Raw genomic sequence first — 25,032 nt, forward strand, 5'->3', positions numbered from 1 at the left:
AATATGCATTGGTCTCATGCTCAGTAAATCAGCACTTTACATAAGATAAGGTGAACCTAGAGTAGCTACCTATGGAGCTGGTTAACCTTTTATCTGTAGCTGTCAGCTTAGAAACAAAAAGAAAGGCAGCTGCTTGCATGACTCAGCTTTCAGCTTAACTTTTTTTCCTTTTGACAGAGTGAATTGGGATCCCAAGGTTTTATTTTTCTTTCACACCCTCAACACCAGAGGATACATCTCTGCTACTAGGGGCCAGCATCGTACCTCCTTAGGCCTCCCATCTCTTCTGGGTGAGGCCTTCTCAGGCCTCTGCCACGCCCCTGCAAGCCAGCCTCCCCTGTCCCCCACAAGGCAGAGTTGTCCACTCTGGGCTGTGGGCAGGGCCCCATGCAGTAGCACCCATGCAGGCCCGAGACCACGTTTTCACTCCCTCTTGACTCCCAGGTGGGAGCATGGCCACTACCATTCCCCTTGGCTGCGTCCAGGTCTCAGGCATCAGCCCTCTGCATCCTCTACCACAGGAAATACAGTCCAGGTTCTCCACGTGGTCCTTAAAGCCTCCATCGATGAAGCTTGAGGCGAGGAGGAAGTGTCAGAGATAAACAAGGCTTGGCATTGGAGAAAGTGGGAAAAACGGGTGATGGGCTATGTAGTGCTTTGACATTTGAGAAAACGGCAGTCAAGGGGACTTTTTGACCTTCTCTCATGCTTCTCCCCTAAAGGAGGCATAAAAGAATTCTTCTCAACTTCCTCTGAAGTCGGTCATAAGACCCTTGTTGGAGACATATCCTCCCTAACCTAGAAGAAAAAGTCCTTGTCTCTGAAGACACAGGGACACAAGGAAACAAGCAGACCTTGCTAACTTTCCCCCAGCTCATCGCCATTCCCGCGTGTCTTTTTTGCCCAATCGTATTTCTCCTCAGTGTTCCACTTCTCTATCAAATCTAACACAAAAATACACAGGTTTCCCTGTTTCTTTTTTTTTTTTTTTTTTTTTTGAGACGGAGTTTCGCTCTTGTTACCCAGGCTGGAGTGCAATGGCGCGATCTCGGCTCACCGCAACCTCCGCCTCCTGGGTTCAGGCAATTCTCCTGTCTCAGCCTCCTGAGTAGCTGGGATTACAGGCACGCGCCACCATGCCCAGCTAATTTTTTGTATTTTTAGTAGAGACGGGGTTTCACCATGTTGACCAGGATGGTCTCGATCTCTCGACCTCGTGATCCACCCGCCTCGGCCTCCCAAAGTGCTGGGATTACAGGCTTGAGCCACCGCGCCCGGCCCAGGTTTCCCTGTTTCTTTGGGTCTTCATTTCTGAAGGCTCTCCTGTCATGTGAAACTGACATTAAATACATTTGTATGCTTTTCTCTTGTTAGTCCGTCTTTTGTTACAGCTACCTAAGTCTTGAGTCTAGTGATGGGAAGAAAAGATGTTTCTTTTCCCCTCCACAGGCTTTATTCAAGAAAGAGCTGAGCTCTGCTTCATTTTGCACAGAAGTGCCTGGGCATTTTAAATAGAGAATGAGGAATTAGGGAAGGGAACAGGCAGGGGCTCCAGTGGAGTTAGGACAGTGAAAAATACAAAAAGCCAGGAAGAGAGTTAATTCAAAATCAATGTGTTATTTTGAATTAAGGTCATTTGTGTCTGCTAACTGGCATTTATGGAAGTGGGGCTTCTGACCTCCCAAAAAGACAGGAAAACATAAATCCTATCCTTTCTGATGACTACATTTCAAAGGAATGACTTTCAGGTCCTTGACAAAGGCACTCCTCTGTTGTAGCAGATTGATATACTTCTCAAAGGGACGGAGGAAGGCTTTATAGTTCTAAGCTCTTTAAAAGTAAGTGTGCTCCGAAAGGCAGGTTGAGGGTCCATGGTCCGGTGTTGGCCAGAACAAATGGTAACTTCTTTTGACAGCTTTGACCTTTTCCATATGGAAACTCAAGGTAGGGGAGGGAAGGAGTTATCTTAGGGACAGCCTTAGGCTGCCAGAAGTTATGGCAGAGTTTGAACAAGTCCCCTAGAGCAGATCTGGGTGGATTCCTTCCTGCTGAGAATTCCACAGTTCTCAGCTTGACTCCCCACCACGGAGAAGGGAAGGTAGAGCTTGCTCCAAACACAGCCTCCTCACAAAATTCTCTTTGCCCCTTTCTAGTGTTCTTGATACCTCACTGAGGCATCTGGGTGTCACTCCCTGTTTTGTATAATCATGGCAAAAGATCCATCTCACACACACATCAGTATTCTGTGTCTAGCTTGTGGATGCTTCAGTGGAAACAGAGCCCCGTCTCAACATCTTGTTACATTGCAAACTGATGATGGTACGTTGATTGGGAGCTCAAGAGCCAAAATATATGAAAATCAGTCTCTTTGGTTTCTCTAGTTTGGTTAGTCTCTCGTAAAAGCAAGGTCTTATTTGAAATTAGAGAAGTGATGAGTCAAAACAGATTACAGAGAAAATAATAAATACATCTATATCAATATGCCATGTATCATTCTGACAGATGGGTTTTTTGCATACTAAGCACCCAGCCCAGTATCGGACCCATGGAAAATAATAAATGCCTGCATGTATGAATGAGTGGACTCTGTTTTTGAGCAATTCGGTCTTTGTGCAGTGTTTATGTATGGCTTAAATGCAATGAATTGTCTATATCTGACTATATTCATTTTATTTTAAAATGGCATTTGCAATATGATTTATAACAAGATTATGTGACATTTTGAAACTCCTAAAGTGCAAAAATTAGGAAGCAAACTCACCTGTAATCCTACCGCTCAGAAATCATCACTGTTAACATCTTATATGCTTATAAGCATATATGTTACTTAAAAACAAAAATACTAAGCTAAATTATATAAGACTAAATTTATATGACCAAAAAATGATATGTACTCCATGGATGCCATGGCCTTTTTAGAAAAAATATAACTTTGCTCACATTTGCTGTCATGTTTCAGTTTAACTTCTAGGTCCTGCCCTTCTGAGTTTTGCCACAATAATGCTACATAACAACCAACCATCATTTCCCTCTCACACACGTCTTCAGGGGCAGGTCTGCTAGTGACAAGGCATGTGGCAGGGCCTGGCTCCTGGCTGCAGGTCTGATTCAGATCTGTTTCACATGTCTCCATATTTCAGGTCTTTACTTGCTTAATGTCTACTAATATCCCATTAGCCAAAGCCAGTCACATGGCCAAGCCCAACATCAACAGGGCAAAGAAATATACAGTTATCCCTCAGTCTACACGGGATTCGTTCCTGGACCATCTGAGCATACCCAAATCTGTGCATACTCAAGTCCCACCATTGGCCTCAATGAACCCAGACATAGGACAAGTCAGCCCTAGCATACTCAAATTTCACATCCCAAGAAGTGAAATCTGCATTTGGTCGAAAAAATTTGTGTATAAGTGAACATGCTTAGTTAAAGCCTGTGTTGTTCAAGTGTTAACTGTGTTTTGCCTTTGGTGAGATTAACTGTAAATTACGTGGAAAAGGCAGTCACATGGAAAAGGATACACAGAGAGAAAAAGAACTGGGAACAATAATCCAATCTACCTCAGGCATAAACACCCCTGTTTACCATTGGTCCTCGGAATTCAAGGGTTCCACTTGAATGAATTCAACCAGCCAACGATCAAATATTTGGGGGAAATAAACAACAAAAAAAAGCTAATACAAATACAAGACCAATACAATAACCATGTATAGCCTTTACATTGTATTAGGTATTACAAGTAAGCTAGAGATTATTTAAAATCTATTAGGAGGATGAACATAGGTTTTATGCTAATACTACACCATTTTATGTCAAGGATATGAACATCCACAGATTTTGGTATCCTGGAGGGGTCCTGAAACTAATCCCCCCAAAATATTAAGCAAAAACTGTACATTGTTTTATTACAGTTAGGTCTAGAGGATTCACTGATTTTCATTATGCTTGATGACAAACTGTAAGATTTATTTAGGATGGGCATAAAAGATTATGAATGCAGTAAAGTCTGGTGATTTCTGTGCAAAAATAAAGTTTGAATCCTCTAAATCTGTACTTAATATGATGTGCTCTCTTTCATCTGCTTATTTCATTCCTTTGATTTGAATGTTCCCTTGAACTTCTCTGTGTATTTCCAGGTGTGTCAATCAGAAGCCACTTTCTCCAGGTGTTAGTAGAGTCTGAAATGAATAGTTCTTTCCCATTTCTATCTAAAACATTTCTACCATGATTCTCAGGGAAAATTAATACTTTTCTTATATTAAAATACTCATATTTCTAACATATAACTAATATTCCTTATGTTAAAACATAGCAGTCCCCCCTTACCTGTGGTTTCAGTTACCTGATGTCAACCTGTCGTTGAGCAAATGGGGCTCTCTGCTTGATGTGCTGGAAGTCAATACTATGACATCAAGTTTTTGGAAAACAAAAGATTTATATTGAAAATCAACTCTCCAGAAGATGGGAGTCAAGTTCAAATCTGTCTCCTGGTGCTGGCCTTAAGGTCATAATTACATTAGAGGAGGTTTAAGGGGTGGATACTGGGTTTAACAGGTGGTTGGTGGAAGGAAAGGGGCGGTCTGGATCGTCCTTAGGCATGCGCAGTTCATACTACTTCATGGGTCCCGTGTGTAAATTCAGGCGATGTTAGTATGAAACCTGCAGTGGGAATTCAGGCTGCGACTTCAGCACACTCATTCTGCATAAACTCCGGTGGGCCATCTTAGTTCAAACCAACCTCAGCAGTTCTTTTATCTCATTAGCAGAGCATGTTTCAGCATTTCAGCAAGTTGTTTCTTCTCTGCCATGGTGAAAACTCAAGAATTTCTGAGTCATTGATTTTTTTTTTTTTTTTTTTTTTTTTTTTTTTTTTTTTTTTTTTTTTTGAGATGGGAGTTTCACACTGTAACCCAGGCTGGAGTGCAGTGGCACGATCTTGGCTCACTGCAGCCTCTGCCTCCTGGGTTCCAGCGGTTCTCCTGCCTCAGCCTCCCAAGTAGCTGGGATTACAGGTGAGTGCCACTACAGTTGGCTAATTTTTGAATTTTTAGTGTATTTAGTGTACATTTAGTGTATTTAATAGTGTACTCCTCAACTGGGGATTGTGTGACCCCATTCTGAAGGGAATCGGGAAATATGTGGGGCACATTTAGTTGTCACAATAACAAGAATCTGCTACTGGAATTTGGTGTCTGGGACTCTGGAATGGTAACTTACTATGCACAGAACCGTCCCACACTACAAAGAAGTCTTCAATCCAAAATGCCAGTTGTGCCCTGTATTGAAATACTGATTTAGTGAGTAGAGCCTTTATTAGTCAAGATTTTTAGCTGCAAATAACAGAACAAACTTTGGCTAGTGTAAGTAGAAAGGGAACTAATAAAGGATATTCAGTAGTTCACAGAATCTTTAGAAGGTCCACAAAATTAGGCTGAGTGGCTAAGCAGTAGGAACAATGCCTTGTTACACTGCGGCTGCTCTGGGAGAATCCAGCTGCTGCTTTTTACCAGCTTGTACTTCCTACACAGAATAGGGATATGTGGGATATGGGACAACCCAGCCAGCCAGAGCCTTTCTGCTGCTGCTTCTGATGCGTATCTCTCCACCATCCCTGCCAGAATGAACTGATTCCATGCAGGGTTCCCCTGCTGCTTGGTGGAGTCCAGGTCACATATCTGAACCCCAGTGAAATGGAAGGCTGAGAGAGTGAGTTCTTGGCCTCCACCTTAGGGCCTGTGTCCTGGAGAAGCAAGGCTCACAAGGTAAAAAGCTACAGGAACATAGGAAAGGGTTCAAATGACACTGAGCAGTCACCAAGTGTGACAAATGTCCACCCAATCATCAAAAGCCCTTGTTATAGACCTCTCCCTAAAGACACTTCTTGAGCACAGACCTGGTAAAAACAGCTTCTAAATTTGTCTTCCAGAATCTTGAAAAGATATGCTTAGTCTCTCCCCACTGTTGCATATTCATTCTATTTTCTCTGCTTCAATTAGCATATCAGATATTCTTTGGATTCATGCATAAGTATCATTTTTGTTTCTTTCCTCAACACTGTAATTCCTGTCCAGCTGTAAGACTTATTTCTTTGTCCTCTCACCTCCTACAACTTCATATATCCCACAGTAGTGGTTTCAAAAAAAAAGATTTTTTGAAATTGTGGGTAAGATAACATATGTAGCTAAAAACAAATCAGTGAAGTCAATGTCTTTTGTTCAAAGACATTATTATGGCAATATTGTGCCAAGTGGTTTTGGGCAGGAAATATCGGGAATAATTTAAAGCATTGTACCAGGCCGGGTACGGGTGGCTCATGCCTGTAATCTCAGCACTTTGGGAGGCCAAGGTAGGACGATCACTTGAGGCCAGGAGTTCAAGGCAAAGTTGGGCAACAGTGAGACCCTGTCTCTACAAAAAAATTTACAATTCACTGGGCATGGTAGTGTGCCTCTAGTTCCAGCTACTCAAGAGGCTGAAGCAGGAGGATCCCTTGAGCTCAGGATTTGGAGGCTGTAGTGAGCTATAATCTGGTTGCACTGTTGCAATCCAGCCTTGGTGACAGAGCAAGACCCTGTCTCAATAAATAAATAAATAAATAAATAAATAAATAAATAAATAAATAAAGTGTTCTACCAATTTGCTGTGTTTACCTAGGAACAAGAGCTACATATATCATAAGTTGGTGGGACTGTGTCACTTTTCCCAGATCAAAGAATGTAACATATAAATACATAAGGCAGTGTCATTTAATAGTAGCTTTCCAGAAATAATGTGAACCGTTACAGGGAAAACAACATAGCTTTACTGAAAACAATGAATTAATTTCTTAGTTTAACTGTTTCGTTGATGCTATAATAGAATTTCTTGGTCTTCCAATAAATCATCAAAGGATGGGATATGTAGAAGAAGAAATACTGCATGCAGTTTACATTTTAAAATCATCCCAAATCATCTAATTTTATCAGTTACACTTAATGGATTCAAATAAGTAGTTTTGAGCATATTACCTTGGAGATGATAATAGCACCTTCCTCTTTAGAAGCTCTCAAATTACCTTATAAATAAGGCTTTATACCCAAAACTGTGATGCAGAAATGAAGTACTATAGTTAACATCACAATTTTAAATTCACGGACTCCAAGTGAACTGCTTTAATATTCATTTTTAGTGTGAATGAAATAATCTAGGGACTTGTCTCATTAGCATGTGTGCTGCTATCAAATTCATACAGATCTCTAGAAACTGTTTTTTAAAGTACATCAAGTTTATTTATTTTTACATGAAGTCTATCTACCTGGGAAAACAGGAATTCAGGATTGTAGCTACAGTTCGTTCACAGATAAAGTGATTGTAGGTGAGATTTGAAAAGGCTGAAAACAAGGGTTGATGACAGGTTATCCATTCATCAATTTATTTGTGGAGATACATAGGTTTTTATAGTATAAAATCTATAGTTTGATTATATAATGAAATAAATCATTATTTTGATTGTATAATGAAATAAATTCCTAATTTGTTACACGATGTGATAGTTTCTGCATCTGTGATTGAGTGCAGAGAAGCAAACACATCTGTGTGGTCATATGCCTGAAATGATGTATAGAACATGAAGTCAAACTGCTTTAATTACCTCCTTATGGGAATATCTTCCTGCTGGGATGACCGGAAGGTTAGCATATTTGGGGTTTGAAATGAATAATTTGAATCTTAAAATTAAGATTTTTGTCTCTAAATTTTAATTAAAATTAATCTTAAAAATTAAAATTCACTGAACATAAATCTAGTATATCTTAAAGGCCTATAAAAATAAATACTTCTATACTTAGAAGTAGATTAATACAATAATAATAATCTAAGATTTTGTAAATGGGACCAAGTTCAAAGCTGACAGAATTTTGTCTTGCTGTTGAAAATATTACTTTTTGACATTTGTAATTCATAAAGGACATATTATTTTTCCAGTGACTGATCCCCAAAAATGTTGGAATCTGGGGCTTCCCTACCCGAAGCTGACAACCAACACAAGTCAAACAGAGTGGAAAGTCTTCTAGAACTCTAAGCTCTTCCTGCCAACAGATGAAGTCGGGAGGCTGCATCAAGGCCTCACACAGCAGTAGCTGAGACGGTGGCATCACCATGAGTAGCATCATGCTGTGGTCACAAAGAGCACTGTTCTAGGATCCTTGAAAATCACATGGCCAAACTCTTTCCAATTCCAGATTGGGTGGTGAGGCTCAGAAAAGTGAACTGGTTTGGTCAAGATCACGTGTCAGTGGTGGACCCAAGTCTGGAAGACACAGTCTAGGAGGCCCAAGCCAACACTCTGTTGCGAACCATGCAGCCTCCCTGTCACAAGACAAGGCTATGTAACATACAGTACCAACTCAGGACAACTTACTCTGTCTCTGTGGCCCAAAGAGCAGTTATTCTGTGACGAATGGGAATAAAGTCACTTGGAACATTTCAGACTTAGAGTTGTGCAAATTAAAGTCTTATTAGCTTTTAAAAATGGAAAATGAAGATAATTTGTTTTATTTTATACCTTCCGTTTATAAACCTTCTTCAATGGAGATTTCATTGATGAGGTTTAGACTCCTTAATCCCTACATTAAGCATCTATCTAGCTGATTTGCTTTTCAGTTCCATCACATCAGCTTATCGCTCTCATATATGTTCAGAGAAATTCAGGGCTGCAAGGAAGCTAGTTTAGTCAAAAGAAGGTGACTTTCCTTTTCTTAAACTTCTTTAATTTGTCAAATATATCATACTTCACGGAGAGAAGAAGCGCTGCATTGTGGGAAAAGTGTTGGCTTTGACTGAGAACAGATCCGAGTTTAAATTTGACCTTACCTTTATGAGCTTTATAAACTTGGGCTATTTAACCACACAGGGCCCCTGTTTCCTAATCTGTAAAAGTACTAATTACTTCCTAATAGGGTCACTGAAGGCAAGAAATTTAATCATGAGCCTAATCACATGGCACACAACCTGGGACTTTGTATTTAACAAAAATCATGATTTTAAACTAAAGTAACAATAAGACATGTAACCTCAGATTGCAAAAAGGATACTATTTTTGCCTTTCAAATTATCTAGCTGGATTAAGAATTGCTCCCAGAGGATAACTTGTAGATACATGCTGAAAAGTGTTCTCTCTGCAGAAATATCATTAACTTAGATTATAGGGTGGTGAGGATAACACCAGGGCATTGACAGAGTCCTGGGTGACAGTTCAGGTCCAGTTCTCCAGCAGCAGTGAGGCCTTGGACAAGGTATGCCACCTCTTGGAGTCTGTTCCCTTATTTGAAACACAAGGCAAGGCCAAAACTATCTTTGCTTTCTACCTTAAGGATTTACTTAAAGAACCCATCGACAAACAGTCAAGCCCTCTACCACTGAAAGGGGTTTCACAGCAAACAGCTCCAGGATGCTGCACTGGAATCGATCTCCACTTTTCATCTTTGCTAGGATGTCACATCACTGGCACATTCTTAGCTGTTTATAAGATGCTATTTAGATTTTCTTTGAATTTAAGGTTCTGCTGTTAATTCTCGGTGAAGCTGACTGATTTGATACGATTTTAAAGTGTGAAGTTGAAGGTGCTTTGACCACTGTGCTACCTTAGCATGAAGGACAGGAACATAGAGGTGAAGTAACACTGAAGCTATCTGAGCTCCTGTTGATAACTTCATTACGCCAACATAGATCCAACTACTCCCAACAGTGAAGAAATGAGGAAAGGCAAGGGAAAACAATATGTTTATTAAGAGCCATGAAAATGCATAAACTCATTTGTAAATAAATGTAGTATAATTTACTCAGTGAAAAAATAGCTAAAATCCATGAGTAAACTGGATTTTATATTTGAAATGATTTTACATATTTGATCTCCAGTGATTTCCCCTCCATCATGATCTATTGGTAGCAGCCATTTTGCAATGACTATAGAAAAAGCTGTTACCAACAATCATCATACCAGGGAAAGTTTTTCCAGAATGCTCTTTAAAACCGAACCAGTGCAAACACATTCAGATTACAAGGGATATGATAAGACCTGGAGCTTACCTTCAGAAATGTAAAAAATAAAAATCTCAAACATGAATTCCTTAAGAAATGAAAAAACAAACTACATTTTGATCAGTGAAAAATATTATAAGGATATATAAAACATTCTCAACCAGTGATCGCAATAATTACATTGATAAATGTTCGTTCAAGTACTATTGTTCAATAAACATTCAAATTCTCATTAAAAGTAACACTAGATATAGACACACCTGGACAATGTCTCTTTTGATTTAGCAACAATCATGTCAACAGGAGGCAAGTGACCCTTCAAATACTGTCGTTGGCTCTGTTTTGTTCTATTTGTCTGTGAATGATTTCTTCACAGTCTGTATTTTTTTCTGCAAGGACCCAAGAAATATATCTCACAACAGCTAATTAAGAAATCATTTTTATAAAACAACTCTCAATATCACAGAAACAGACATTCTAAAACACAAGTTTAGCTCAAAAAATAACAGGGCAGAATCAGTTTTCTTTGGCAAGAAATTGCTAATTCCTCACCAAATGTTGGTTTGCTGTTGTGCAGACACTATCAGAAACTTCTTTGGTGTTTACCAAAGAGCTACTTAGTAAGCTGGAAAGATTTCAGAGGCTATGTTGCCACAATTGCAATGTAGAGCTTATGTCAAAGTTGTGCCGAAAATAACATCATTTGCTGGATTACTGTTATTAATAAGTCTTCCTTCAAAAAGCTCCCTCCTAATTTTGGCCTGAGTCTCAGGCTTTAATAAAAGTTCCTTTATCTGTTTCACTTTGGACTTCAGGCCCATCATTTCTCGATGCAAAGCTTCATTAATTAATTCTTGAATTCCAATAGGTTTCTTGCCTAAGAAAAAAAAATTATATAATACATTTCATTAAATATGGCATACTGACTTATCAAAATAGGATTTTAAAAAAACTTTAAAATGTCCACATTTTATAGAAAAGGTTGCATTTCACCAAAAATATATCATTTACATGAAACATAATTTACTATAAATAAAGATCACTGCATAGCAACAGCACACTTAGGACAGACATGAAACATTATGGACTAATTGTACAGATGACAATTTCAACAGTGATTATTTTAAACTTAGCACTTGATAGCTGTGTGTGAGAGTTCTGGCCTCAGATAAAGTAGTCAAATGCCCTGCTAAGCAATATAAATGGCAGTATTCCATTGATGGCAAGGCCTCTTTCGCGGCCTGTAATTATTGTCCAGGAGGCAAAACCCAAAGTTCTCTCTCCCTTGTGCATGGCTGAGGGCGAGTGACACTTGGGCCATTCTTCTTTCATAAATTAATTTCCTTTGCCAGTCCCAGCACTCCGTTTTTCTTGTTGTGTTTCAGAAACGCCAACACATTGATCATGAAAGTATTAGGCAATCTCCATAGACTGAACCAGAGAAACTTAAACAGCACGCTGCAAGTCAGGCCCTAGACTCAGCAGAGGGGAGCAGGGATGCTTTGCACAGACTTGAGGGCCTGTGTTCCGGCCTCATTTCCTGTTGTTCTCATTGTCATTGCCATTCCGATCAGCTGCTTCAGTTTTCACAGAGCTGCCCTCCCCCGGCTTGTTTTTATTCTGTGTCTCCTCCAGATACTGCTGGACAGCCTTGAGCACCGCGTTCTCCACCAGCCTCTTACTGAGACTTACCAGTTCAGCGTCATCAGGCTCCCCTCCGTTCTTTTCACCTACATTCCACAATAGAGAAGAGAGGTCACTGAGATCACATTGCCACAGAAACTTGGCGTGCAGGGGCCGGCTAGTTCCATTAGTTAAAAAGAGCAAGTGTAAATTGGATCTATAAATTCAAGAACAGTGGGTTGGCTTTTCATTTGGTATTTGTGGAAGCAGGAGCCTGTCTATTCCTGACGCCTTCAGTTTGAAAAGTAGTTCATTAGCCCCAATCTAGACAAGCTCTACCTAGCAGCACCGGCTGTTTCCCACTTATATATGAATTTCTGTTCTTCTCTCATCCAAGGCTAATTACTACTACTAATGTCCATGTCCCCACCACGTTGAGTCTCAGACATGTGAATTCACTAAGTAGATCTATGACGTCTGCTTCCCATTCTCCAATGTCAAATATCAGATCATCAAGATTTCCCTACTATCTCATTACTTAAGATAACTAATCTAAAAATGCTTGGCCTATAGGTTGGTGGTTAATAAATGCTCAGCACTGCCATGAAGAGAAAGACAGTTACTACCACTAGGAACTGGTTTAAAATAAGCTTTTAAGACTAGCATTTTTTTAATCTCAGTGCTATCACTGCTATTTAAGAAATAGGAAATTCTTCAAAGAAAAATTAGGATTATGATGGTAAATTACTAGATGTAAATGTTTTATGGTCATTTTACTTTGCTGATCGTGATGATCCAAGTCTAATTATTCTTTCATTTTACTCTAAAAGAGCTGGTACCCAACTATTCTCATGCTATACATTTCCAAGTCACTCTCTTCCTTGCCCCCCTTAACTGGGGAAAGGAACTAAGGGGCTCCTTCCCCATGTCCATTCAGTGTTCAACCTCCTCCCATCGAGCTGGGGACCCAGGAAAGAACAAGGCTGGAGGCAAAGAAGTCATAGGACTTTCACACATTAAGATCAGCTCAGTTTTGGAAGATCACCTATAAATTCCGTAAGGCAAAGCCAGTGTTGCACTTGCATCTCTGGATCTGGGACAGGCAAATACAAATGGTGTGAGCTGGAAGATCGACACTGTTTGCTGTACTCAGGTATAATAGGGATTGAAGAACAGAAGCAGGTATGCCAAGGGTGAGAACTGGCTCCCAACCTTGTTTCAGAGCACTCAACGTACATGTAACACCCGTCAAGACCAATTCTGCTTACAAGCATTCCCATCGTTCCCAGCAACATCCTGAGCAGGAGAGAGTGGGGTAAGACCCATCTAGAAACACTAACAGTGGGAACCCTGGCAACTGCCTTCTCCTCAGAGGTGGCAATATGGCACCCCAGACCCATGATCAGAAGTCCAAGACAGAACATTTGCAGCGCAACATATGTTTAGAATTAAATAAATGGCAATTCAGTAATAACTAAATTGAACTTACTAAATAAAAAGCTGTCAGGATACTATGAAAGAAATTCACTGGTAATGTCACCTTGGGTGGCAAGTTAAGATTTTTTGTTTATCAGTAAGAGTGAATGAATATATTGCCTAATATTTCGTGATTTTTATCTCAATCTTACACACAGTGTTTATACTCTGTAGACAACATCTCCAAATGCATTACCTGGAAGTGTTTGTGTAATGATTCTTCCCATTTAAAAGGGAAAAATCCAACTGCAAATGAAGGAACACTTTCTAAGTACCCTTCAAAACATTGTAAATGACTGTCTACATCTGCCATCCTGCTTATGCTCTGTATCAAGGCCAGACAATGCGTGTTGGGGGCTGTTCCTGAATCTAGTCAGCTTTCTCATCAGCAAGATGACAGGGCTGTATTTGAGTCTAATGAATGGCTCAACCTTCAAATCCCTTTCAGGTCCAATGTTTCATGCTTCTGCGATTTCTACTAGTCCACAGTGAAGTGTCCCTATTAATCTTAAACATTAAGAGATTTAATGTTTAAATCTCTACAAAAATCTAATTTTCCCTTCTGATGTCCTATTTTTGTTTATGCTTTTACTACTATTCAAGTCAGTCAAGCTCAAAACAAGATTGTAGCCATCTTTGATGGCTTCCTTTCCCTCATTAAGCCCCTTAAAGTACAAGTGTTGTCAATTGTGCTTCATGATCTCTCCCGTTCTCAATGTGCCTGGTATAAAACCTCTAGATTATTATTTCTAAAACATCTCTTTCACTCCTCCCTCTACAGGGAAACATGCCTGTCTGCCAAGGCTTTCCAGCATCTGCCTTTCCAGCCTGACAGCCCACCACTGCACACCTCCACTGTCAGCTTCCAACATCTCCTCAGAGGCTTCCATGCCATTCCCAATTTTTAGACGGCCCTCCCTCTCTTTCAGCAATTAGAATCCCATCTACTCCATGAAGCCTTTCCTGATTAGCTAATATGGTTTGGATTTCGGTCCCCACCCAAATCTCCTGCAGAATTGTAATCCCCAATGTTGGAGGAAGAACCTGGTGGGAGGTAATTGGATCATGGGGGTGTGTTTCCCCCTTGCTGTTCTCAAGACAGTGAGTGAGTTCTCATGAGATCTGGTTGTTTGAAAGTATATAGCACCTCCCCGCTTTTCTCCCTTCCTCCTGCTATAGCCATATAGGACATGCCTGCTTCCCCTTCACCTTCTGCCATGATTGTGCTTCCTGAGGCCTCCCCAGCCATGCTTCCTATACAGCCTGTGGAACCATGAGATAAGTAAACTACTTATATTTATAAATTACCCAATTTCAGGTATTTCTTTATAGCAATGCAAGAACGAACTAATACACTATCCTAGCTGGAACTGAAGAGCCTCCACTGGATTCTAATAACTCTCACTGCATGTATAGCACATGGCCATCTGGTCATTCATTCAACGATTGTGTACTGAGAATATATTAGATATGCCTGGAACTCTAACAGCCTACAAGGATACAATGAAGTGAGCACAACAACATCCCACTGGGCTTTTTTCTTAATTTCTTTACAAATTATGAGAATTATTTATTAATATATTTATTCAACATTACTGATTATCTGCTCTGCTAAAGACACAGTCTTGAGTATAGAAATTATAGCCTCAGCTTCTCAGTTATCTATCCCTCTGCTAATATAGGACACCAATTATTCATCACAATAAGAGCTCAATACACATTTGTTAGTCAAGTGAATTGATGACTGAAGTACTTGAAGGCAAAAGCAACATTTAAAAATGTTTCTACCTTCCTATAAGGACAGCACACCATGACCAGAAATGTAAATTTAATACTAAATTTAAAACAAGAGCAGATAATTCTGGAATCATTTAAATATCCATGTGAAAAATTTACCTCTACTTTGCTTGATGAACCTGGTCAGTAAAACCAAATATCTAATCTATGGGACAAATATTAGTTACCTATAATAATTAATTAACTAACCAACCAATCAAAACAATAAATTTACAAGACAATCTTCCAGATCTGTCCTGGACTCCGGCCTCCCTTTATGATTTCCACAAAGTACCCTCAGACTATGACCATTAGCCCAGGGATGAGTCTACAGGAAAGCTTATCACAGAGCCCTGCAATAATGCAGCAATTCAAAAAATAGACATTTTCATCCTGAGATCTCGTTTGTGTTCCCACTCCTAGCAGACTGAATTCAACTTAATTAAAAAGAGGGATCTTAAGATGAGAGTATCCAAACCATATTAGATACCTCTCAGGTAGTCAGCAGAGGAAAAATGCAGCATTTGTCTGACTGCTTAAATGGCTACACTCGTTTTAACTGCAGCTCCTTCGACAAAGGCAGTTCAACATGCTGCTGCAACATATACAAACTATCTTTTGGTATTCCAACAGAAGTATAAATAAAAAGTATTGCCAACATAAGCAACACACTCTTGATAGGAATATTCTTTTTTGGGCTACAGGGCTACTTAACATCCTACCAAATAAAATAGCAGATTAACCTTTGTCTTTGACATTGTTATTTTACAAATCCCCCAGAATATCTTTGATCAATTTCTTAGGAGAATAGCAAAAATATAAAAGAAAGGTCATGAAAACATTTTTAAGCACACCAAACACAGCACTGGCCCTAAAGATACAGACTTAAGAAACTTTTCAATCAACTTCAAGTAAGCAATTCTACTCTCCATAGGAGTTATGGCATCATTCATCCAGGGTTCCTACCTATGATTCCGTTTTTGTTTATATTAACCTGAGATCTCTGATACCAAATCAGTACAAGGGTAAAATTTATATTTGTGGTCACTGAAAAGAAAATAAACAACTCCTTTGTGGTAGCAAAAATATTTTACACCTACTGGGAAAACTGAAGGTCAACATTAATGTGCTTCAGCTGGTCTTACGTGTGAGTTGACCCAAGAACAGCTTAACTGATGTCACATGAAGGGCTCCAGAAACCATTACAACAACACCCTACCCACTGCCAATGTTCAGGTGCCTCTTTGTCCTGAAAAGAACAAATCAGGCTAAGTTTTTGGAAAAGGGAACAAAGAAAGTCTTCATTACAATTTAAGATAGAGTACAACCATGATAAAATAATAACATTCAAACAGTAAACATGAAAACATTAAAAGTTCTCACTTGCTCACATCCTAACTATCAAAAACCTCATTCGATATCTGAACGTAAGCTTCCTAAGCATCCTCCCTTCACTGGAACTTCCTGTTCCCGATTCATAAGGGTGTCCTCCTTCGAAGTGGAATTTTTTTTTCTAACTGAGCTTACCTTTTCTTTTATCCATCTAACTAAAAAAGAAGCACTAAATATAGATCTGTAGGCTATTCAGAAAGTTATGGCACACATAGCTGCCTTGCACACTACCTGCAACTGATCTGAAAGGAAGGACAGGTCAGGAATCATCCTCAAGTGCACATTTAAACTGGCACTGCCCTGGGACCCTTATCTGTCAAAAGTATTAGCTGCAGTACCCCAGGAAACAGTTCCTGCAAATACAGCTCCCCTCCTCTTGCCAAAAACCAAAACTCATCCCCAACACACACACACCAGAAAGTTTTATAATTAAAACACTAAAACCATATTTTAAAACATTTTGTAGAGTGTAAATTTCAAAAGGGAAGGAACCATGCCTTTGTAAGGTTTATTCTGGATTCAGCAGCACAGAATAAACAGAAAAATGATATTGCTATATGTACAAAAGGAAATCCCCAGAGGGGTTTTGGAGACTACTACCAATATGTCCCTCTACCCAACCTCACCCTCATCATTTTTACACTGGAGATGGTAGGGGTGGAATGCAGCTAAACTGAAAATCAAGAGTAGCCTTGAGAGAAGTAACAAAGGGGAGCTTAAAGTCTCAGCAGGCATTTGGCCTACAGTCTGAGTGGGCAGGGGTGGTGATTCCAGCCTCAGCCAAAGTGTCAATAATGACAAAGCATTATGAACCCTTCAGGCCTTTTGTAAACACAGCAAGTGCTGGCACATACAGAGTCTTCATTCTTCATTTCTTTCCACTATTCCCCAAGATGCTGTCTGAAGCCAGCCCCCTGATCCACGCATCCTTGTAGGAATCCTCAAACCACATGGTTCAGGATGATCCCTATGGCCTGGGCCCCCCACATGGCTCCTCACAATGGTCACATCAAAGATGGCGGCAGGCATGCATTGAATGTTTGTAGACCACGCAGCCTACCTATGAACCCTCCTGCTTCCCCTTTCCTGATATCCCAGAACAGCCCCTTAGAGACTTTCCTCTGTCAGTCTGTGACATCAATTCTCCGAGTCTATGATTCTCATTGCTACCTATAAATTTCTGTAGATAGCTGTCATTTCCTATTGGAAGTCTGAGAATATACTGATGGTGATATGACAGAACTCTTAATGTGTGTACAAGGAGAGAAAAACATAATATACATTCAAGTTTGAAATCAAATTTTGGCATTTTCCATCTGCACAACTTTGTCTGCGACCTCTCTAAACCAAAGTTGGGGTATCATGGGGATGACAATATATACCTTGAATTGATGGTATAAGGATTAAAGATAATGTATGGGAAGTGCCTAAAATGGTGCCTGAAACATAGCAGGCTAGGCTCTCAAATGTAGGTTATGATTTAATCTGAATTCAACGTATTTTAAGAAGAATATGCCCAATACCTGCTAAATGCCAATTATTTGTTTACTCAATGAACACTTTAGTAAGTACCTACTATGTACCAGTACTAAGCATGTAAAAATGATAAGATATAGTCTCTGACCACACACAAGTCAGCCTAGGAGGATGACCTAGATAATTGCAATGATGATGGCAAAACAGTAGGTTAAGTGCTGTAACAGAATACACTCAAGGTCTGGTGAACTTGGGATGGGATTACAAGGTAAGTTTTTAAATGAAAGGTATTCCAGCTCAATGAATAGGAGTTTCCAGGCATGGAGGCAGGAATGATGGAGGGGCAAGGAGGTTTCCAGACATAAGAAAGACATGAGCATGTGCACAGAAGCAAGAGAAAGCATGATGCATTGGAGTACTGGAAGTATTCCATATTGCCAGTATGGGTGGGGTGGGGATGGCTTAGGAGAAAGAAAGTTGGAAAATAGGTGGGGATAAGGGGACCTATGTACCATGCAATGGACTGAAGAGGGGCAAATATAGAGGCAGAGAGCTGGGTGCAGTGGCATGCACCTGTAGTCCCAGCGACTCAGGAGGCTGAGGCAGGAGGATTGCTTGAGACCAAGAGTACAAGTCCAGTCTAAGCAACATAGTAACACCACATCTCTAAAAACAATAAAGGCAGGTTTTGCAACAGACAAAAAGAGAAACAATGAGGATCTGAATCATGGTAGATGCAGTAGCAAAGTGAGGTACACATTACAACAAGAAATAAATAGAAATACTAAACCAGGGTACCAAGTTAATTAGGTACGAAAGTTAAGGAAAGAGAGGGGAGCACAGAAAAGGAATGCAGAAATAATGGCCAAAAATGTTTGAAATTCCACAAAAACTACATACTCTCAAATCAAGAAGCTCAAAGAATCCCAGGAAATGTGATTCCTGGGAAGAAATGTGAAGTACAAGAAACGTGAAGAAAATCACACGAAGGAACATCATGATCAAATTTCTGAAAACCAGTATTTAAAGAGAATCTTAAAACAGCGAAAGAAAAAAGATGCATTATATACAGAGAAAACAAAGACAAGAATGACAGCAGACTTACTCATCAGAAACAGTGCAGAAGAAAAGACAACAGTGCATCATTTTAAAGTACTAAAAGACAAAGAAAAGGCAACATAGAATTTTTTACCCCAAGATACTATCTTTCAAAAATGAGGGAGAAGGATGCCTTTTTCAGGCATACAAATGCTAAGCGACTTCATCATCAGCAGACCAACACTGGAAGAAATGTCAGAGAAAAAACTTGAGGCCAAAGGAAAATACTACTAGATAGAAATTTAGATATACTCAGAGACAAAAAGAGAACCAAAAACCGTACCTACGTAAGTAAAAATAAAAGACCTTTTCTTATTCTCAATTTCTTTAAAAGAGAAAAAGCTGTTCTCAGTGGGCATTATAAAATATGTAGAAATAAAATTTATGGCAACAATAGCACACAAAGATTGGGAGGAGGAAAATGCAAATAGCTATAAGGTTCTTATATCAAACATAAAGTGGCATAATATTATTTGAAAGCAGATGTATATTTTAAAACACTACAGTAACCACTAAAGTAAAAACAAAAGAGGCACGGCAAATAAGCCAATGATGGAAATATAAATGTAACAAAACTCATTAATACAAAATAAGGCAGTAAAAGAGGAGAAAAAAGCAGCAAAGAACAGATGACACAAGTAGAAACAACTAGCAAGGTGGGAGATTCAAACGCACCCATATCGGTAATTGTATAAAACATAAAATGGTCTAAACACTCCAAAGAACAGTCAAAGATTGTTGATTTGTATTAAAAAATCAGAATCAACTATGATGTCTACCAAAAAAAATCCACTTCAAATTTGAAGAGACAGGAAGGTTAAAGGTAATAATACAGAAAAAGATTACCACACTAATGCTAAGGGAAAGAAAGCTAAAGAATCAATATCAGGCAAAGCAGATTTCATAAAAAGTATTACCTGGAAGAGATATTATATAATCATGAGGGAATCAATTCTTCAAGGATGTAAAAACCCTAAATGCACATGTGCCTCATAAACAGAGTGTCAAAGTACCTGAAGCAAAATCTGATAGAACTAAAGAGTTAACAGATGCTCTACAATTACAATTTCAGATTTCAAGACCATTCTTAAGAGTTGATAAACCAGAAATCCTGTAAAAATACAGAAGACATGAACTACAGTACTAACCAAATCTACCTAACTGAAAATTAGAGAACACTCCACCCAACAACAGCAGAATACACTTTCTTTTTAGTGTATAGGAAACCTTTACCAAGAAAGACCACATTTTGAGCCATAAAACAAGTCTCAATAGTTAAAAGTACTGAATTTATCCAATGCATGTTTTTGAACCACAATGGATTCCAATAAGAAATCAGTAACAGATATCCTGAGAATCCTTTATTTATTTATATTTAAACATGTTTCTAAATAATCCATGAATCAAGGATGAAATCAAAAGAGGAATTAGAAAACATATTTAACTGAATGCAAATTAAAACAAAACATAGCAAATGTGTGGAACGCAGCCAAGGCTGTATTTTATACCATTAAGTGCTTATATTAGAAAATAAGAAAAGGTCTCAAATCAGTTATCAAGCCTACCACACTGAGAACACAGGAAGAGAGGATCAAATTAACACCAAAGTAAGCAGAAAGAAGGAAAGAATAAAAAATAGTAGCTGAATGAAATAGAAAACAGATAATACAGAACATCAATGAAACCAAAGGCTAATCCTCTAAAAAAAAAATCTATACAATTGATAAAGCTGTATCCAGAAGAAAAAAATGCAAGATGCATATTGCCAATATCAGGAGGGGGGAAGGAAACATCACTATTGATTATACAAATAGAAACAACTTTATGTGAAGAGATGTAACACACTAGATGAAATGGGCAAATTCCTTAAAAGACACAAATTATCCAATTGCATTCAAGAACAAATAGGTAACTTGAATAACTCCAAGCGTATTTTAAAAATTGAAGTTACAGTTAAAAATCTTTTAACAAAGTAGCCCAGATGGCTTCATTATTGATAAATTCTATCAAACATTTTGGAAGAAATTTTACCAATTCATACTCTTCCAGAAAATAGAAGAGGAAACACTTCCCAATTACCTAAACCAGACAGTGAAAACAGGAAATTACAGACCAATAGTCTTCACAGAGGCACACAAATCCTTAAGAAAGTCTTACCAAATCAATATAGCAATATATAAAAAGGATAAGATATAAACTAAGAGGGGTTTATTCTAGAAATGCAAGAATGAATTAACATTTGAAAATAAGTCCATGTAATGTCTATACCAACAACTAAATGAGCAAATATAATCAATTAAATACATTTAGAAAAGGAATTTAACAAAATTCAAAGAAATTTAACAAAATTCTTATTCATTCATGATAAACACTCTTAGCAAACTAGAAACACAAAGAAATATCCTTAGGCCAAAATGGCCCCTATAAAAACCTACAGCTAACTGCATACTTAATGGTCAGCTAACTCCAAACTTACTGGTAAAACTCTGAATGATTTTCCCCTAAAACCAGGAACAAGATAAAAATGTCTGCTGTCACCACTACCATTGAGCATTATACTCAAAGTCCTAGCCAATAAATTAGCCAAGGAGAAGAATAAAACCCTCTTGATCAAAAAAAATGTAGTGAAATTGTCAAGCAGATTACAACTTCATCTGTCTGGAAATCTAAGGATTCTACAAAAACGTGTTTAGCAAGGCCACAGGATACAACCACTGTACTTAAAAAACCGTATTTCTCTATACTGGCCACAAATAACTGAAAATTAAAATTTTAAAAATGATTTTAATAGCATAAAAGATTAAATACTTAGAATAATTCGATAAAATGTATGCAAGACCTATACATTGACAACTATAAAACTTCCTGAGAGAAATTAAGACCTAAATAGAGAAATAAACTATAGTCATGGATCAACTGATATCAGGTTAAGATATCAGTTCTCCCCCAGTTGCTCTATAGATCCAAATCAGTATCTATTAAACCCAACAAGGCTTTTTTAAAAATAAATTTGATAAGATGACTTTAAACTTACATGAGGCTGGGTGCAGTGGCTCACAATGGTAATCCCAGCACTTTGGAAGGCCAAGGTGGGAAAATCACTTGAGGCCAAGAGTTCCAGATCAGCCTGGGAAACATAGCAAGACCCCATCTCTACAAAAAATTTAAAAATCTGCCAGGCATGGTGGCAGGTACCTGTAGTCCCTGTTACTTGGAAGGCTGAGGCAGGAGGATCGCTTGAGCCAAAATATTTCTGAACTTAGCCAAAATATTTCTGAGCTAAAAGATGGGGAATTGTTGAATAAATTCTTTGTGTGGATTCTGAATGTCAGTGATGAAGCTATAGTGTTTGTTCTGAGGGAACCTGTGGCAGAATGAATGGGATTTTTGATACCACATTCCAAAGTCACTGAACAAAGCCTTATGGAAGGTAGGGAAGGTAACCAGTCCTTGGGCTTTGCTCTTACAGTGATAGGCAACCAAGTGTCTCACAGATTCCTGCCTAAAAGCAATGGTTGCACTGTGGACCACTGGAACTCTATATAATTTAACTTAGGACACATCTAGACACACTACCAGTGCTTATCTACTTTTTGGTAGAGGTATATTTCAAAGTAATTAGCATTTTTTTTACAGAGCAATATACCTATTCATGGCCTTGTCTAACTTTAAAAAAGAACTTTTTTATTCTAAGCCAACTCCCTACAAATGGTTACCCTGTCATTTAACTCATGTGTCTCTACTTTTCCCATTTGTAATTTGTAAAATGTTCTCTTATGATCACCATGTATCTTATACATAATGAATAGTATTTACTTAAAAAAAAATCAAGGCTGCAGTAAACTACGATGGTGCCACTGCTCTTCCAGCCTGGGCAACAGAGCAAGGCTCCGTCTCTTCAAAAAAATTAAATTTTATGAAATTATAAAGGAACTTGAAAAGCCAAAACGATTTTTAACAAGAAGAACACTTTCTGATTTCAAGACATACATCGAAGCTATAGAAACAGACTGTGGTATTGGCATAAATATAGATATATAGATCAATAAAACAAAAAATCTAAATCTACACTCACACTTTTATGGCCAATTAATTTTCAACAAAGGAGCCAAGGCAATTAAAAGAGAATCATCTTTTCAAGGAATGGTACTATAATAATTATATATCCATATGCAAAATAAAGAACCTCAACCCTTATCTCACACTAATATAAAAATTAAATGACTTACAGACCTAATACCAGAGCTTCATAAGTATAAACTGTCTAGAAGAAAACACAGAAGAACTTCTTAGTGACCATGAATTTGGCAAAGATTTATTAAACAGGACAACAAAAGCACAAACTTTAAAAAAAAAAAAAAAAGGTGAACTGAACTTCATCAAAATATAAAACATTTGCTCTTTTCAAGAAAACAAAAGATAACCTGTTAAGAAAACAAAAGACAACCCATAGAATGAAAGAACGTATTTGCAAAATATATCTATTAAATAACTTGTAGCCAAAAAACAAAAAGAATTCTTACTACTTAATAGGAAGACAAGCAACCGAATACAAAAATGGCCAAAATAACTGAAAAGTTATTTCACAAAATAAGATATACAGATGGTGGATAAACATGTAAAAAGAGACTCAACATTATTAGTCATCAGGGAAATACAAATTAAAATCACAATAATTTACTACTACTCAACCAATAGAATGACTATCAAATAAAAGGATGCATAATACTAAGGGTTGGTGAGGATGTGAAGCAACTGGAAGTCCTATGCTGATGGGAATGCAAAAATGGTAATAGCCACTTGGTAAAAAGAGTTTAGAAATTTCTTATACAAAACTGACCATATTCTTACAGTGCAACCCACCAATCTACTTCTAGCTAGATTTGAAATCAAATCAAATAAAAGCATATATTCACATAAACACCTATACATGAATGTTTGTAGTGGCTTTATTCATAATTATCCCAGACTAGAAACAACCCAAAAACTCTTCAACTGGGGAATGAATCAATAAACTGTGGTAAATCCATGCAATAGATTAGTGTTCAGTACAAAGTAATGAAATACTGATACATGCAACAATACAGATGAATCTAAAATACCTTGTGCGAAATAAACCAGATTCAAAGGGTTACATATTATATGATTTCATTTATATGACATTCTGGAAAAGGCAAAACTAGACTGCAGACAAACCAGCGCTTTCTAGGGATAGATGTAACAGGAAGGGATGACTATAAAAGGGCATGAGAGAATTCTGGAGTGATGGAACTGTTCCCAGTCTTGATTGTGATGCTCTGACTCTATGCTGATTACAACTCACAGACTTATATGCAGTGAATTTTAATGAATGTAAATTATAACTCGATGGAATAAAACAGTATTGGGAACAATTTCTTCCCTATGATGAGGGACAAGTTCAGCCTCTATTGGGGTCACCCTGTGAACGTGATGAATGGACTAGTGCTCTGTCACTCTGCAATTAGCATGTGGCTGGTAATGATGATGGCTTTCTCAGCCCTTCTCTGCTTCAGACACATCTCAACTATAATATCTGCAGTCTCTCACAGCTGCAGGCCTCAGATTCTCTGTTGCTTTCCTTCTGAACCATATTTTTCTGTGTGCTTCATACCAAAATAGGAAAAATAATTTCCTCTGAAATAGACTGGAGTGGTTTCTGAGCATAAATATGACTCAAATAAATTGTTTTAATCCTCCCCTTTAGTGTTTCAGATATGTAGCATCCGCTCCAATTTGCTCAGAGAGTACAAACTAAGTTGGTACTCAAAATTCTGATTGACATGTGATCACCCTCACTCTGTTGTTTAAATCTATTTCAGAGGGGCACTGTGCTCATGGCAGTTTGTTCTGCTGACTGGTTTTGCCTCATCTTGTTTGTAGGTTCCCATTTGCTGTTCCATATCATAAATTGTTCTCTACTATATAGTAACCATGGTGGTTTCCTCCCTGAATTTTGGTTCCTATATTTGCTCAGGTTGGAACGTGGAGATGCCTCAAGATCCCTGACTGGTTGCTCAAGACTACGTGAAGTCATTTTGTGTAAAACTGATTCAGAGGTGCAATTCTGAGTAATGATAAAAGAAGTATGCATTCCAGGCCAGGCACAGTGACTCATGCCTCTAATCTCAGTGTTTGGGGAGGCCGAGGTGGGCA

At 38.3% G+C, this 25,032-nt stretch overlaps 1 protein-coding gene across 5 annotated transcripts in view; it reads right to left on the minus strand.

Moving 5' to 3' along the window:
- Positions 1 to 4,931: 4,931 nt before the first annotated feature.
- Positions 4,932 to 25,032, minus strand: part of AKAP7 (A-kinase anchoring protein 7) — a 151,138-nt gene continuing 131,037 nt past the window's right edge. For 3 of the 5 annotated variants that reach the window (XM_039467893.2, XM_010343007.3, XM_010343006.3), the window contains one exon: positions 10,801 to 11,747. In XM_039467893.2, coding sequence (XP_039323827.2) covers positions 11,551 to 11,747 — 197 coding nt within the window. In that variant the 3' untranslated portion in view covers positions 10,801 to 11,550. Of the gene's footprint in view, positions 11,748 to 25,032 lie in introns of all 5 variants that reach the window. The other 2 variants (XM_039467894.2, XM_039467892.2) reach the window with 2 other exon arrangements.

Source organism: Saimiri boliviensis, chromosome 4 (genome assembly GCF_048565385.1).
Source record: "Saimiri boliviensis isolate mSaiBol1 chromosome 4, mSaiBol1.pri, whole genome shotgun sequence".
Taxonomy (NCBI): domain Eukaryota; kingdom Metazoa; phylum Chordata; class Mammalia; order Primates; family Cebidae; genus Saimiri; species Saimiri boliviensis.